The sequence below is a fragment of the Mesocricetus auratus genome, unplaced genomic scaffold, assembly GCF_017639785.1.
Source record: "Mesocricetus auratus isolate SY011 unplaced genomic scaffold, BCM_Maur_2.0 Super-Scaffold_100014, whole genome shotgun sequence".
Classification (NCBI taxonomy): domain Eukaryota; kingdom Metazoa; phylum Chordata; class Mammalia; order Rodentia; family Cricetidae; genus Mesocricetus; species Mesocricetus auratus.
The window spans coordinates 31,304,642-31,317,667 of record NW_024429197.1 but is presented as its reverse complement, the minus strand read 5'-3'; the positions used below and the strand labels follow the sequence as shown (position 1 = coordinate 31,317,667).

General features: G+C 44.7%; 1 protein-coding gene across 16 annotated transcripts in view; it reads left to right on the top strand.

The window, feature by feature from the left end:
- Window positions 1-13,026, top strand: part of Lrp8 (LDL receptor related protein 8) — a 73,587-nt gene that overhangs the window by 53,462 nt on the left and 7,099 nt on the right. For 14 of the 16 annotated variants that reach the window (XM_005072148.4, XM_013114949.3, XM_040757018.1 and 11 more), the window contains 8 exons: window positions 631-858; window positions 1,933-2,051; window positions 2,281-2,420; window positions 3,376-3,517; window positions 4,438-4,590; window positions 5,644-5,868; window positions 8,631-8,699; window positions 12,072-12,244. In XM_005072148.4, coding sequence (XP_005072205.1) covers window positions 631-858; window positions 1,933-2,051; window positions 2,281-2,420; window positions 3,376-3,517; window positions 4,438-4,590; window positions 5,644-5,868; window positions 8,631-8,699; window positions 12,072-12,244 — 1,249 coding nt within the window. The remainder of the gene's footprint in view (window positions 1-630; window positions 859-1,932; window positions 2,052-2,280; window positions 2,421-3,375; window positions 3,518-4,437; window positions 4,591-5,643; window positions 5,869-8,630; window positions 8,700-12,071; window positions 12,245-13,026) is intronic. The other 2 variants (XM_013114955.3, XM_013114958.3) reach the window with 1 other exon arrangement.

Below are 13,026 nucleotides of genomic sequence, written 5' to 3'. Positions count from 1 at the left end.
CCTTCATTGCCTTCCTTTCAAACCCACCCGTTTCACAGGTGTCACAGCTCTAACATTCCCAGCCATGTCCTTGGACTCATTCAGTTACCTGTCTCACTCTCGCCCCAAGATAAAATCCAGTTCTTTAGCAGTGCACTCAGAGCTGTCAGGGTATGGCTCTTGCTGCACTCATTTCCAGTTTTGCATCCCACAAGCAGCCCTAGCACAGCGAGCACGCATCATCCCAGAACACGATCACTTCTACACTTGTATGTACTGGTCTCTGTATGCATGGCTTCATCTCTTGTGCCCCTGGTGATCTAGTCCTTCAGGACCCAACCACAAGGCTTCTCCCACTCTGCAGGACGATGCAGTCTCCATTTCCCTGCTGCTGTAGCTTCCACACTGCATTGTATCTGCCTGCAAGCCTCTTCCCCCACTAATTGAGCTCCACCAGGCCAGAAACTAGCAGATTCAGCCTGTGTCCCTCCCCTGGTGGCTCAAGGAATGTGTTGAGTGGAGATTAGTCAAGTTCCTCTAAAACCCACTGCCATGGCACAGACAGAAGACAAACAGGGGAGGGTTGCAGAGGCAGCTCCATGGGCCCATAGGTGGAGCATCTGCCCATGGCCAGCCCTGCTTTCTCCTAAGCGCCCACATGGACAAGGCCAGTGTCCCGGAAGAGCAGGTGGTCCTCATTGATGAGCAGCTGCACTCTCCAGAGGGCCTGGCGGTGGACTGGGTCCATAAGCACATCTACTGGACAGACTCAGGCAATAAGACCATCTCAGTAGCCACCGTTGATGGCCGCCGCCGATGTACTCTCTTCAGCCGTGAACTCAGTGAACCCCGAGCCATTGCTGTTGACCCCCTGCGAGGGTAAGTATCCCCATTCAAACTTGGATTTTCACCTGCATAGGTGTTCCCATGTGTCTGTTATAAGAGCTGTCAAGGGTTCAAGAAGCCTGTAGGCCAGTCAGACACAGGGAAGGAAGTCCAAATGGTCCTCATCCTATTTGTCTCCAGCCAAGGTATTGGTCATTAATCACCCGAGATCTCCCCTGGACTCTTGACTCATTCACTGTATCACTGAAATGGCACATCTTGGAGCACTACGGGACCAGAGATTCCTGGAAGTAGCTTCCAGGGTAAGGGCCCTTCAGGCTTCTGTAAGTGGGTATCTGGAAGCTGCTCAACCTTTTTCAGGGACAGAGCACTCATGGAGACTATTTCATTGTGAAATACCTTCCTACCCATTACACAGTGGAGTTTTTCCTCATAATCTCAAGGCTGTTTCCCTAAAGCTTTCCCCAGTGGGAGTTACATCGACCATGCATTCAGTACAACCAGTAAGATTTGAAGTCTAAGGTCGTTGGGGCTGATCTGCTCCTAGATCCTCACCTCTCCCCACCCTTGTTGCTCAATATGTGGGCCCCTTACTGCCTAGGCTGCTTTATTCTGGCAACACCTGGATCGGGGCTTAGGAATCCTGAACAATACCTTCTTCCTCCCTCAGTAGAAGTGTTCTTTCCTCCTTGTTCTTAGTTGTTAAGAAGGGATAAGGAACCCTTTTAAACCTCATGAAAGTGTGAATCAGGAACAGTGGGCTGCTATGATCTCTATTAGAAATGAGGGTCTAGGAGCAGGGGCCTGAGTTAGGATGGTCATCGTCTTTCTTCTCTGTAAGTCAGGAGAGGTTTGCAAGGACCCTTCCCACACAGATGTCCTAGGGCTGGGTTCACAGGCTATTCAGCTGAGACTGGGTAGATTGGGGGTAAGCTGAGCAAGTTAAAAGTGCCTGCTAATTATAAGATTTGATAGTTCCAAAAGCTTTCAGAAATTTCCCCATTAAATATAATCCCCAACTATTCAGTGGATCACCAAGTCTTTGAGACTCAAACCATCCCAATTGTCCCAAACAAGAAGCTAAATTTGGGCTCTTCTCTCTTTCAGGTTCATGTACTGGTCTGACTGGGGATTCCAGGCAAAGATTGAGAAATCTGGGCTCAATGGTGCAGACCGGCAAACACTGGTTTCAGACAATATTGAATGGCCCAATGGAATCACCCTGGGTGAGCCCTGCCTATCTACCTGAGTTGGGAGCCTGCACTAGAATTGATCTTGACAATTGTTAGGAGTTCCATGGGTCTGATTTCAATGTCCCCGCATGGTGGCCCAGTATCTTTGTTCCCTCAGCCTAAGTTCAGTGTGAGGCCTAGGAATGAGGGGAGAGAAGTGTATAGCAGCAGGGCAGAGATGCAACCTCAGTACTGATGTCTGACCTGATCCCTCCTCCCCAAGACTTGCTGAGCCAGCGTTTGTACTGGGTGGACTCCAAACTGCACCAGCTATCCAGCATTGACTTCAACGGAGGCAACAGGAAGATGCTGATTTTTTCCACTGATGTCCTGAGTCACCCTTTTGGGATAGCTGTATTTGAGGTGAGTCCTAAGGGGATAGGCATGACCCTGCTGGAAATCTGAAACCAAGAAAAAAGCTTGTTCAAATAGAATGCTGCTCTGAGACTTGTCCAAAGGGAAACAAAAGATCAGGGAAGCCAACTGCCATGTTTGTATATACCCTGAGAGCTGCCTACACAGAGGTACTGCAGCCTTTCCTGTGCTTGCTCTCCCCAAGAGCCTAATTCAGAGAATGTCACAGGTAAATTATTCAGCACAAATGCTTCCTCTCCAAATCCTTAGCACCTAACACTATATCTCATATACGAAAGGCACCTAGCAAGAGGAGGAAGGGGGAAAGGAATATGTGTTTCCTTAGAATCATTAGTATAGTATGTATAGCATAGATGCTATGCAGGTCAGCTCATTTCTGTTGACCTTTGTGGAATCCCAGGATCATAGAAGTAAATCAGACACTATCCAAGCCCTCAAGAAGGTAGAGTCAGGAAACCTATCTGCCCTGACCCTGACATCCTTTCTTCCTGAGAAAAAAGGAAGCCAGAACCTACCAGAGTTTCTTACACTCTTCCAGCTCTTCCCAGAACTAACCCTGCCATCATGGGAGGGGGAGTGAGTGAGGAGATGATGGTCTGTGGTGGGCAATAGCAGTGTTTTCTTAGAACAGCTTCATTCAGTACTCCTTGAACTTTGAGCAAAGTATCTCCTCCAAATCCAGCCTCTGCTTCAACTCAAGTGTAGGGCTGGCCTTCTTGTCAAAGCACAGAATCACCAAATTATCATCTACGGTAAAAGGAAACTAGGAGAGTTCGCATCACCGTCAGAGGCAAAACGTCCTCTGAAAACCTGTGGGCAGGGTACGTAGCTCTGAGGAGCTGTCGGGTCAGTTCTTCCCATCACTGGTTTGGGGCTAGGCCCTAAGACTGGGATCATGAGTTGAGATTTCGGGCTCCCTATCCTTTACATCTGTGTTCCACAGGACAAGGTATTCTGGACCGATCTGGAGAATGAGGCCATTTTCAGTGCAAATCGGCTCAATGGCCTGGAAATCTCCATCCTGGCTGAGAACCTCAATAACCCACATGACATAGTAATCTTCCATGAGCTGAAGCAGCCAACAGGTAAATAAGGCTTTCCCAGTCCCTGGCTGCCTGCCTGTGTCCTCTCCTGCCACTTGGCAGGCTGTTTCTTTCCATTCATGCCATGACCCAGCATCCCCAGGAATACAGTAATCCCTCTTGTAGAGCATGTTGCCATAGTGTCTCGTTTTGCTTCAGTTTCTGTGTGAAGCAAGGCTAGGAAGAAATGAACACATAAGTTTCCTAGTTCTGCAAATACTTTAACAGGTACTTACTATTTCCCATTCAATTCTCAAGGAGACAAAACACTCTTAGCAGATGAAAGACCAGAAATGCACACTCAGGTCCACCTGCTTGCACAGTTCTTTCGGTTGTGGCACATCTTGCTCACTTCTTGCACCCACTTTGTAGCAATATAAAGAAATGTGTCCTAAGGCAAGCCAGGGGGCTCATTGGGAACAGATCTGGTTATCTTTCCACTGGGTTGTCTCCGCCTCTGTCACTACTGACTGTAACAGGTATTGGCTGCCAGGGTGAAGGGGACAGCAAAGAGGGCCAAGGAGATAAGTTTGGTGCCTGATTCTAGTTCTAGGAATTTAAAGAAGAGATGACATGAAACATAGAGGAGGAAAAATCAAGATAAAAACAGTAGGGGGGGTACTTTAATCAGTATACCTCAATTTAAAGTCTGTCTCAAAAACTCCTAGAGTTGTGAGTTGTGCATTATTCTGTGAGCATCAGCTCATCTGTCAGTCAGGAACATAGCACTTACCTCTCAGAACTGTAAGAGCTGAATGAGAGTGTAAAGTACTAAGTACTGTGCTGGTAGGTGCCCACACACAAGTAGACAAAGATTTTGAGCAAGTCCAGTTGGTGGAATATCATTATTGGTGGACAAGAGGACCTGGCATGGCCTGTCAGCATTCCAACTTAGTGTCTGTCTCCCCCTCCCCTGCCATTAGCTGCAGATGCCTGTGAACTGAGTGCCCAGCCCAACGGTGGCTGCGAATACCTGTGCCTTCCTGCTCCTCAGACCTCCAACCACTCTCCCAAGTACACGTGTGCCTGTCCTGACACAATGTGGCTGGGTCCAGACATGAAGAGATGCTACCGAGGTTTGTGACAGACGCTGCCTTGGCTTCTAGGATACAATACGCTCCTGGTTTTCCTCTGTCTTCCCTGGTTGCTTGTCACATTTGCATATTCCTCTTTTTTAACCTTCCTTGAGTTCCTGGGAGCCTTCTAAGGCTCTCCCATCTCCCAGAAAAGTGAACATATGCATAAAGTAGTTTAAATCCAACTTTCAGGAAGTCCCTGAAATCCCTTGAAAACTTCAAGTTAATGGGGCTAGAGATGGCTTAGTGGTTGAGAGCATTTGTTGCTCTTGCAGAGGACCCTGGTTTAGTTCCTAACACCCATATGGTGGTGGCCATCCTTTACTCCATTTCCAAGTGATCCAATCTTGATGTCTTCTTCTGACCTCTGAGGGTTCTCAGGCAAGCACATGGTGCACAGGCAAAACATCCATAGATAAAAAACAAAACAAATAAATCTTCTTTAAAAACTTAAAGAAAACCTCTAGTTAAGAACCCTTGGTCTCCACATCTCCACTGACTGTCTCTACACAGGTGGCTGTGTTTGCCTGTTTCTTAGCGAAACCTAGCACGTGTCACAGACGCCCTTGCGGCACACTTGTAACAAATGATGGGATAGTACTTCATCCTCATAAACAGGGTTGATTTCCCATCTGCATGTACAGTCAACACCTTTGGCTTGAACATTAAGTCTATTGCTTCACTTATAATGGCCAGGTTCAATTGTTTAATGCAAAGAATTTAAACCTAATGATGTAACTATATATTAGGATAAAATGCTTATAGATTTGTATGATTTCTGCTCACTCTAGTCTTTTACAGAGGCCTCTTCCACACTTATTTCTACAGCACTGTTTCACTGACTCATCAAATCAAAGTGAAGTGCTAGGATTTCAGGATTCAGCTGAAGAGAAGATCATGGCCCATTCAGGGGGATGAGGGAAAGTTTCACAAAAGTGGTATCTGAGCTAAACCCAGAGGATGAGTCCCTCCGTGTAACTTATAGCAGCAAAATTTAGGCACTAAACAACAAACTGCTCTGTCTAAGTGACTTGCCTGGTGTCTCCCCTCCAGCACCTCAGTCTACCTCAACTACAACGCTAGCCTCTGCTATGACAAGGACAGTACTCGCCACCACAAGAGCCACTGGAACAACTATCCATGACCCTACCTACCAGAACCACAGTACAGAGACACCAAACTGGACAGCTACTGTTCCAAACTCAGTTAGTGTCCCCAGGGCTCCCAGCATCAGCCCATCTACCCTAAGCCCTGCAACCAGCAACCACTCCCAGCACTGTAAGGAAATTGCCTCTGCAGTTTTTCATGACTTGGGGGAGTCCTATGGAAGCCAAGATGAAGGTTGGGGGTGGCTGGGAAGGGAGATCTTACCAGAACTAAGTAATGTCCACCTCTTAGGAGGAAATAAGGGAGGAAAGGGGCCATTCTGGATTGAGGAAACTTGGGTGTCCAAAACTTCCAAAGGGCTTGGAAGCAAATATTCATTACATCCCTGAGCCTCAGTTTCTTCTCCTAAAAGGAGCAAATAAGCTATCCACTACTTGCTTCTTAAGATGGTCAGGAGAGGCAAAGGAGCCTGGTGTGGTGGTACACATCTTTAATTTCAGCACTTAGGAGACAGAGGCAGGTGCATCTCTGTGAGTTTAAGGCCAACCAGGTCTACATAGAGAGTTCCAGACGAGCCAAAGTAACATGGTAAGACCCTACCTCAAGAGGGGTGGGCAAAAGAGGCACTGTAAATGGAAATGCCTGATGCCTAGGTGTATGTCAGTGTTCCATGAGTTCCTGAGGTGGGTGTCATCAAGTTTAGAAAGCTCCAAACTGAGCTCCCAGCAGCCTTGGTGAGCTGCCTACACAGTAACATCTATAACGTGATCTGCTTATGCCTGTTGCTAAACCCTGGGATAAAATAATCAAGCTCACCACTTCTTAAATCATTGGAAGCAGTAATTGTCTCTGTTGGAACTGCTCTATCTCATTAACCAGAAAATACCTCTGTAATTACTATGGGGAGTTCATTTTAAATGCTAAACCATCCCTCACATTTTTTTCCATACATGGCTGGCCCAGAAACCAAGCAACCTGGTGACACCCTTCAGATCAGGGCTGTTTGGCCAGCAGAAGCTAGATTCTAAAATAGAGTACTCCCCCTGGTGTTTGCAAAGGAGGTAGAATTCCATTTCCTCTCATCTGGGGCAGAGCTCTGAGCAATCCTCACAGGCCTCAGGAAGTTCTAGCACATCACAGCAAGAGGACATCAGTGCTTCCAAATAGCTTGTTGTTGGTTTGGTTGGGTTTTTTTTTAATCTCTTTTTCTCCTTTTTTTTGGTGTGTGTGCGTGCGTGTGCGTGTGTGTGTGTGTGTGTGTGTGTGTGTGTGTGTGTGTGTGTGTGTGTGTGTGTGTATGCATGTAGAGGCCAGAGATCAACTTTGAGAACCTTCTCAATAGTTCTCTATCTTAATTCTTGAGGCAGAGTCTCTCACAGAACCTGGAGCTCATTGATTGAGCTAAACTGGCTGGCTAGCAAGCTTCAGGTTTCCTCCTGTCTCTGCCTTCTCAGTGCTGGTACTGTGGACACGTGATGCTGTGCCTGGCTTTACACATACTGGGGAGCAGAATTCAGACCCTCATTGTTACATGGCAAGAGCCTAACAAGTGAGCCATCTCTGCAGCCCCCTCCAGTTAGCTTTCTTAAACAGCACAGCTCTCTGATTAGTCAGATTTGCCTGAGGTAACTTGGAGAAATAGATTGAGGGGATGGGTTTGGGGACATTGCCAGGGAACACTCATCACCTTATGTGAAGCAAATATGGCTAGACGTTCCTCTTCACACCCCATAGGGCTCTCATGGGATCCCAAGGGATAATGCTCTACAGATGTCACAAGGAAGATGGTTGTGAGTTAGCAAAGGAAATTTATTTAAAATGCAGCATATTTTCCAAGCACTCTTCACCTTAAGAATATGCTTTTTTGTGCCTTTAACAAGAACCCTTTATTTAGAGATAGTGCCTCACACTGGGCAGTGGTGGCTCACACCTTTAATCCCAGCACTTGGGAGGCAGACCTCTGTGAGTTCGAGGCCAGCCTGGTCTACAAGAGCTAGTTCCAGGACAGCCTCCAAAGCCACAGAGAAACCCTGTCTCGAAAAACCAAAAAAAAAAAAAAAAAAAAAAAAAAAAGGCGGGGGGAGGAAGAAAGAAAAGAGATAGGGTCTCACTATGTAGCCCAGGCTAGTCTGAACTCTTTCCTTACCATCTTGAGTGGTGGGTTATATGCATGCACTACCATATGTTTTTAAATGTAGCCTTTATAACCACTCCTACCCACCTCACTACCCTCTTGAATTTGGCAAGGCCAACTAGACATTGTGCTAACTATCTTACAATAATTGTCTCATTTAATCCTTGAATGTGTTCCAAGGAGGTAGAAAATATTTTGAGATAAATATAATGTACATTACATGTCTAATATTATATTAACTTTCACGGTGTCACACAGGTAATGAGTAATAGACATAGAATTTGAACCCAGGTAGCCTGATCCAGAAGCCTTATGCTTCTGATTACACTCTACTACATTCTAGTGTATCTCATTTTAATGTTAGGAAACATGCTAGTAATGCATGTGACAGGCAGCCCACCAAAAAACAGTGAAGACAATGTGTTGGATTTTGTATGGAAAAGACATCTGACCCTCTTAGCAACAAGGAGACCTAAACACTGACCTGCCATGCACAGCCCTCAGCTTCCTATCATCCTGATGCTATGGGAAGAGTATGGGGCTTGGGTCATGAGTCCTGAGTTCAAGTCCTAACCTTGCATTTATCAAAATTTAGTTTGCTATATGTGAAATAGAAATAACTTCTTTCCTATTTGCCTCAGGAATTTTGATGAAATTTAGTAAGACTGAGTTATTATATAATAGCTGGGAGCATTATTTTAGAGTGAGGACAAGAAGAGGTTGGATGGTTCTTACAGCTTGAGGCTAGTGAGGGCTTAGATTCACAGTGGTAGAGCACCATTCTTTAAATGTTTTACAGATGGGAATGAAGGCAGTCAGATGGGCTCAACAGTCACTGCTGCTGTCATTGGCATCATCGTGCCCATAGGTAAGTGTGGCCCCAGTCAGGGGAGGGTAAAAGGACTCTTTCAAGCTTTGGGAAAGACACTAGGGGGATAAAGAACTTTGCATGCTGCCTGCTTCAATTTGGGTTCTTGCACGGCACATGGTGCTCTTCAGCTTCTGGCCCTGTGAACATCCAGCTGCATCTCCCTGCTCCGCCCCACACTTCACACCCAGCCTCACACCATGTAAAAACCAAATGAATGCTCCTTGGGGATCCAGCAAGTGCCTCTTGTTCACAACTCTCCCAAGCTCCTAGCAATGGCTGGCACATGATAGGGAATTATATGTTTGTTAACTGATGAGCAAACTGCTTGCCATTTCTTGAAATAATAATCCTGTCTTGTTTTCTTTCTCTTTGGTTTTCAATAAACATTTATCAAGCAGCTATTATATGCCAAATTCTAATAAAGAAAGGGAAAGTAATAAAAGAACATGTAAGACATGGTCCTGTCCTGTAAGTCCATTGTCTAGCAGTGTAACTTAGTGGATAAAAACACTTGTCACCAAGGCTGACTACCTGAGTCCTATCCCTGGAAGTCACATGGTGGAAGGAGAGTTGGTTCCTGCAGCTGGTCCTCTGCTCTCCACACACCCTACCTTGTAGTATGCATTGCCTACCTGCCCCCACCATAAATAAATAAGTGTAATTTTAAAAAGCAGCAGTCTTATCCAAGGGACACATGTAACACAGGTAAGTGCATTAGGACATGGTAAATTGTAAGAGTAAGCTATGTTACTGAGTTGAGTAGGAATGCCAAGGAATCACTTGGTCTCAAAGGGAAGAGGACAGGCAAGGTTTCCCACTTGAAATAATCCTTGAGCTGGGTTGGCCAAATGAAGACTCATGAGCAGCCCAAGCAGTGCAAAGCACGAGCAAAGCCAGGAATGGGCGAGGCAGGGAGCAAGTCTGGGAGGTTAAATTAGGAGTTCAGTATACACAGCAATCCTGGTTAAGACTCACAACCTAGGGTTGACTCCTGCTTTCACTTTGATATTCATATGTGTCTTATATATCCATTCTCTAATACCTGCCACATATCTTAGCAGCACTTTTGAGTTGGATTGCCCATTCTTAGGTTTATCTCCTGTCTTAGGGCTACTATTGCTGTGATAAACACCATGACCAAAGCAACTTGGGGAAGGAAGGGTTTATTTGGCTTACACTTCCACATCACTGTTCATTATTGAAGGAAGTCAGGACAGGAACTCAAACAGGGCAGGAGCTGATGCAGAGGCCATGGCTGCTGCTTGCTGACTTGCTCTTCATGGCTTGCTCAACCTGCTTTCTTGCAGAATCCAGGACCACCAGCCCTGGACCCTCCTCCATCAATCATTAGTTAAGAAAAATGCTTTTCAGACTTACCTACAGTCCAATCTTATGGAGGCATTTTTTGGGGGAGGGTAGGGGTATTTCTCTGTGTATCCCTGTCTATTTTGGAACTCACTCTGAAGACAAGACTGACTTCAAACTCACAGAGATAAACCTGCCTTTCCCTCCCAGCTGCTAGGATTAAAGGTGTGTGCCACCACTGCCTGACTGGAGGCATTTTCTTAATTGAGGCTCCCTCCTTTCAGATGACTCTAGCTTATATCAAGTTGATATAAAATTAGCCAGGACATCTCCCTTGCAGACTCTGTTCTTTTATAAATCACATACAGTAGATGCTAGTGCATAGTATGTATAATGTGCTGTAACAGGCATGACAGATACATAAGTGTGGTATAACAGCATCCTGATATTCCTGTGGAGGAAATGGAAAGGTAGTCCCAGAGTGAAAGTGATGGTTCTAGAGAAGATAGCATTCAAATTGGTCTTGAAGGGGTCAACACAAAAGATGGTGGAGACACTACTGTTCTAGTTTGTTTTGAGTGACCCTGTTCCTGCCATCTATGCGTGCTTTCTGGTTGTTACAACTCCTCTGAAATAATATTTAACTGTCTAGTCATCTGAAGGGGAAAGGATAAGCTCCCTAGCCATTTATTTGCATTTTATTCTGTAGGATTTGCCTACTCAGTCTCATTTGTTCATTTGGTAAGATCTTATTTGTAGAAATACATAATAAATATTAAAACAATAATAACATATGAACAAATATTTTCTCCCAGTCTGACACTTGATTTTAAATTTGTTCCTGGTATCTTTTATCATTCATAAATTTACATTTTTAAGTATCATCTATTAATCTTTTGTTTTATGAGTTCTGGATTTTCTGTCTTGCTTAGAAAGGCCCATTCATTCTGAATTATTAAAATGTCTCCTAATATTTTCTTCTAATTTATATTCTTTATTATTTTAGAGTATGGCATGAGATAGATTTAACTGCTTTCTTTTCTAATTGATATACCATTACTAATCTATGGCTGTTTTTTAATAGCTGTATATAGATTCTCCAAACCCATTATATTTAGGGATCCATCATTTCCTTCTGACTTGATCATCTTTATTGTAATCTATATGCCTATACATGCTAGCCTGTGTAGTCCCCTTCACCTATTATCTGACTAGCAATACCTTATGAAATGTGATTCTTGTAAACATTTTCTTAAATGTTTTTTATCTGACTTCTCTTCTAGATGAACTTTAGAATAATTGTGCTATTTTGTAAAATTTATGATAGAATTTTCATTGAACATGCTTTGGATATATTCATTTATGTAAGGGGAACTCACATTTTTACAGGATCAAACTTTCCCATCCAGGACCTGGCATCTCTCAGCGTTCACTTATGTCCTTTAGCAGGACTTGATAGATGGCATTTGCCTACTTCTTGTTATGTTATTCCAGGTATTTTGTAACTTCTACAGGGCTATTATATATGTGCTTATTATTCCATGACATTTTCTAATTGGTTATTTATTTGGGGGATTATGTTTGTTGGGGTAGGTGTTTTTTGGGACAGGGTTGCAGAGATGCTGTAAGCCAGATTTGCCTGAGCTCACTATGTAGTCCAGACTGTCCTCTGTAGGCTGGCGGGTCTATGTCAGTTCAGGCCAGGCTGTTCTACAGAGTAAGTTCCAGGACAGCCAGGGCAGTTACACAAGAGAAAAACCTGTCTCAAAAACCAAACCAAATTTTAAAAAAAACAAAAAACAAAACGAACAAACAAAAACTCCAGGCCTAAGGGAGCTGCAGTCTTTCCAGAGTAGTTGGGAAAGACTTCACATTTGAGCTGGATCAAACGATGAACGAGTAAAGGAAAGCTGTGATTAAAGGACTTTCAAGCAGGAGAAAATGAGCATACAGAAACAGGACTGGGAAGCAAAGACCAGTAGCTAAGGTGAAGAGGTGACAAGATCTGTGTTGATGCTGGGCCAGAGCTCCTGACTGTTCAGTGTGCTGTGCCCTTCCTTCCAGTGGTGATAGCCCTGCTGTGCATGAGTGGGTACCTGATCTGGAGAAACTGGAAGCGGAAGAACACCAAGAGCATGAATTTCGACAACCCGGTGTACAGGAAAACGACCGAAGAAGAAGATGAAGACGAGCTTCATATAGGGAGGACTGCTCAAATTGGCCATGTCTATCCAGCAGTAAGTGTTCCTCCATATGAGCACTCCCTCCCTTCTGTCCTCTCACCCTATCCCTCCCTCCTTCCCTCCCTCCCTCCCTCTCTTCCTTCCTTCCTCCCTCCCTCCTTCCTTCCTTATCAAGAACCTGCCACATATCAGCCATTGTTCTGGCTCTGGGAGAACACAGACATAATGAGGCAGGTGGGGGTGTAGCAGAATATTAGGACCACCTTTTACCTAGAGGCTTTTCCTGGCAGTTAAGAAGCTAAATGCCTTTCTGCAGAAGGGTAACTGGCTATTTAATCCATGCATATATGAATTCCAACAAACTGAGTGCCAGTTAAATACCAAATACCACACTAACATCAAATGTTCAGAATTAATAAAGGAACGCATTGCTTCCTAAGTAGCTGTGAGGGAGTGAGAGATGCTAAGTGTCATGGTGGAGGTTGAAGAATCTACCCTTCTAAGAAGCCTTCCTAGGCTTGCTTTCTTCTCCCACTCTCTCCTGACTGGGCCTCTACATCCACAATCCACCTTTTGCTTAAGTGGTTAACCTCCTAGACTCTGAGGGCAGGATCTGATGTGGTCAGTCTGTTTTCCTGGGCTTAGCTTAGGACAGCTGGCTTCTAACAAGCACTGAATGAATGAATGAACGAATGGTATAGAAGCATAGAAAGGGAGCTGCTAATTCTGTCTGAGGAACTGGGGTACACAATGACTCATAGTAACAGATGTACTGTCCTTAAAAATAGCAACTTTTAGGTAAGGAAGAATGGAAATGGCATTCCAGACAGAAAGGC